This window comes from Macadamia integrifolia, unplaced genomic scaffold, assembly GCF_013358625.1.
Source record: "Macadamia integrifolia cultivar HAES 741 unplaced genomic scaffold, SCU_Mint_v3 scaffold1877, whole genome shotgun sequence".
In the NCBI taxonomy this organism is placed as follows: Eukaryota; Viridiplantae; Streptophyta; class Magnoliopsida; order Proteales; family Proteaceae; genus Macadamia; species Macadamia integrifolia.
The window spans coordinates 7616-10426 of record NW_024868398.1 but is presented as its reverse complement, the minus strand read 5'-3'; the positions used below and the strand labels follow the sequence as shown (position 1 = coordinate 10426).

The following is a 2811-nucleotide window of genomic DNA, read 5'->3' as shown; positions in this document are numbered from 1 at the left end:
TAACAATTGGACTAAAGCATCGGGCCCTATGTTTTCCTAGGATGGTCAAGAAGTTGCTTAGTCTAATCCATGCTTGCAAAAGTACCTTTCAATAGATTCATGTAATTTTTCTACTAACTGATCTCATGTGACATATAATATGTTTTGTAAACAAAAATTCGCCACTGCTCAAAATTGTAAATACAATTAAGTATGCTTTTAGGCATCATGAATCCCATTGATTGGAGAAGGGAAAAAAATTTCTTTCCAACAATTGACGGCAATGTCGAAGGTGGAGAAAATTGCTTAACTTCTGAGAATTTAGACATTGCTCCTAGTCTTATCATTCTAGACGTTTCTTGAAAGAAGTTGCAACATCCTCGTTATAGATTCTATTGATGTTTTTTGGTTGTTTCCTTTCTCTAATGATACAAATGCCAAAGGTGGAGGACTAAAGGAACTTTTTAAGATGGATCGCATTTTCTCGAAGCCATGTTGAAGGGGTATCGATTCACCATGGCTCATCGGAAGCGTACAATAGGGAGGAGATGGGGGTCACATCTTAAGTGTCACTTCCTTCACGGAGCGGTGAAGAAAACTTTGTCCTTTTTAAATTGCCTTTGTGCCATTCAAGTATGTTTGACATTAACTCTTTATAGGCTCGAGTCTAGGGATGCTAGACGTGCTTAATTGGGTGAAATTTTTGAATTAAATCGTGCTACTTTGAAATCCGATGGTGTTTTTCCTTGCAGTCCAAGGGTTGGTTTCCTTTTGGGCATGTTCTTTTGCTTTGCTCTTCTTTTTCAGACACATTTGGGATGGTGTTAGAACTTTGTTCAGAGACGTTTTTTGCTAAGATTAACTTAAATTTGGATGCTCAAAATAAAATTTGGAGCATTCCAAAAACTTGGAGATCCAACTACAAGGAGACAAGTAGTCTGATATGACATTGCTCTGATATCTTTGGCCTCTATTTGATTTTTTTTTTTTTTTTTTAATTTGAAATATATTCTTTTAATTCCACTTTGCTGATTCAGTGAGAGAGAGAAGTGGGTACAATAAATAAGTTAAACGGCTGAGATGTAAGGAGGGAGATCCAACGATCAATAAGATGCTAGTGTGTAAAATTCCATTACACCCCACTTGTACCTATATTATTTTACCCAAAGCTAAATAAGCCACCAGGACGAGGACCCAGAATTTATGAACTTAAATGCACTCAATATGGGCCTATAAACTAAAAGCCCATTTAACATGACGGAGCACTCAAGAAGGGAAACTTCCAAAATTAAGCTTCAGCTACTCCTGTACCTCCCCTCTCTCAGGCATGTGCTCCTCTTTTTCCACGTGTAAACTCCAATCCATGCAGGTATATCATCCATTGACACGTATTTTACAATTTTCCTTAAAAAAAATAAAAAAATACCAAAAAGAATATCTAAAAACAAACCAGCTTCCCAGCTTGGCTCATGGCTCGGCTGCAGTGGCTCAGCCACTTCTATCTCAATAACTCAGCCAACAAGCCACAACCTTTCTGTTGACATCACCAGTTGACACCACCCAACACCCAAAATTATAAAAAAATAAAAAATATTATTTTATACCCAATAGTAATGTAAGATTAACATTTCTTCCTTATACATATAAACCCAAAAATATTAGTTCCCAACTGGTCTCTCTCTCTTCTCTCTCTCTTCTCTCTCTCTCTCTCTCTCTCTCTAGTTGCAGTAATGGAGAAAGGAGAGTCATCTTCAATGGCAGAGAACGAAGATTCCGGCGAAACAACAATAACCCATCAGGCAACGACTCCGGTTAGTTTAACCCAAGAAGAGTTGGAGGAATTAAAAGCAGTGATCCATGAGTTCCATTCCTATGGGATGATAAGTGTTGGCAAATGCTCGTCTCTGCTGGCTCAACGCATATATGCTCCGGCCGAAACGGTCTGGTCCATCGTTCGTCAGTTCGATAAACCCCAAACCTACAAGCATTTCATCAAGAGTTGTTCCAGCAAAGATGGTTTTCCTACTCCGATCACCGTTGGATGCCTCAGAGAAGTCAACGTTATCTCCGGTTTACCTGCAGAGACTAGCACCGAAAGGCTTGATGTGTTGGATGATGAGAGAAGGGTGGCTGGGTTTACTATTATAGGTGGGGAGCATAGATTAAGGAACTACCGATCGGTGATGTCGGTGAATGAGTTCAAGGGAGGACGAAGAAGTGGCGGTTCTTATTGTGGGGATCAGGAGGATGGTGGGAAAATCTGGACCGTTGTTTTGGAATCTTATGTGGTTGATGTGCCGGAAGGGAATACGGAGGAGGATACAAGGATGTTTGCTGATACGGTGGTGAGATTGAATCTGCAAAAGCTTGCTTCGGTGAGTGAAGGGTTAGCTCGTGATCAAGATAAACACAAACAATACAGGTGATGCCTAAGAAAGTATCTCAAAAAAAATCTAAAATGTGTTTTTTTTTTTTTTTTTTTTGTGGTTTCTTTTTGGGGGGGTTGGGGTTGTTCTTCTGTATGAAGTTGTTCTTCTTTGGGTTTAAATTACAGAAAACTCTTCCTTCTTATAGAAATAACTGGTGCATGTCTTGAAATGATTATAGACATTGTTGGACATGATGAGAGGTTATAGAAAGAGCAGAAGAGACCAAGAGGGAAGTTAATTTAGGTTATTTTCCCCTATTTTTTGTTTGGGTTGATATCTTTTGGGTTTGGTTTAAAGGGTTTTCTTTTTCCTCTTATTTTTTGCTTATATCTTTTGGGTTTGGTTGAAAGGGTTTTCTTCCACCTCCTACCTCCTCCTAACCTCTTTTTTTTTTTTTTTTTTT

At 38.8% G+C, this 2811-nt stretch overlaps 1 protein-coding gene across 1 annotated transcript; it reads left to right on the top strand.

Moving 5' to 3' along the window:
* Positions 1–1654: 1654 nt before the first annotated feature.
* On the top strand, positions 1655–2597 carry LOC122065083 (abscisic acid receptor PYR1-like). The gene has a single exon (XM_042628874.1). The coding sequence runs from the start codon at positions 1710–1712 to the stop codon at positions 2403–2405; it is 696 nt and encodes a 231-aa protein (XP_042484808.1). The 5' UTR covers positions 1655–1709; the 3' UTR covers positions 2406–2597.
* Positions 2598–2811: the final 214 nt, after the last annotated feature.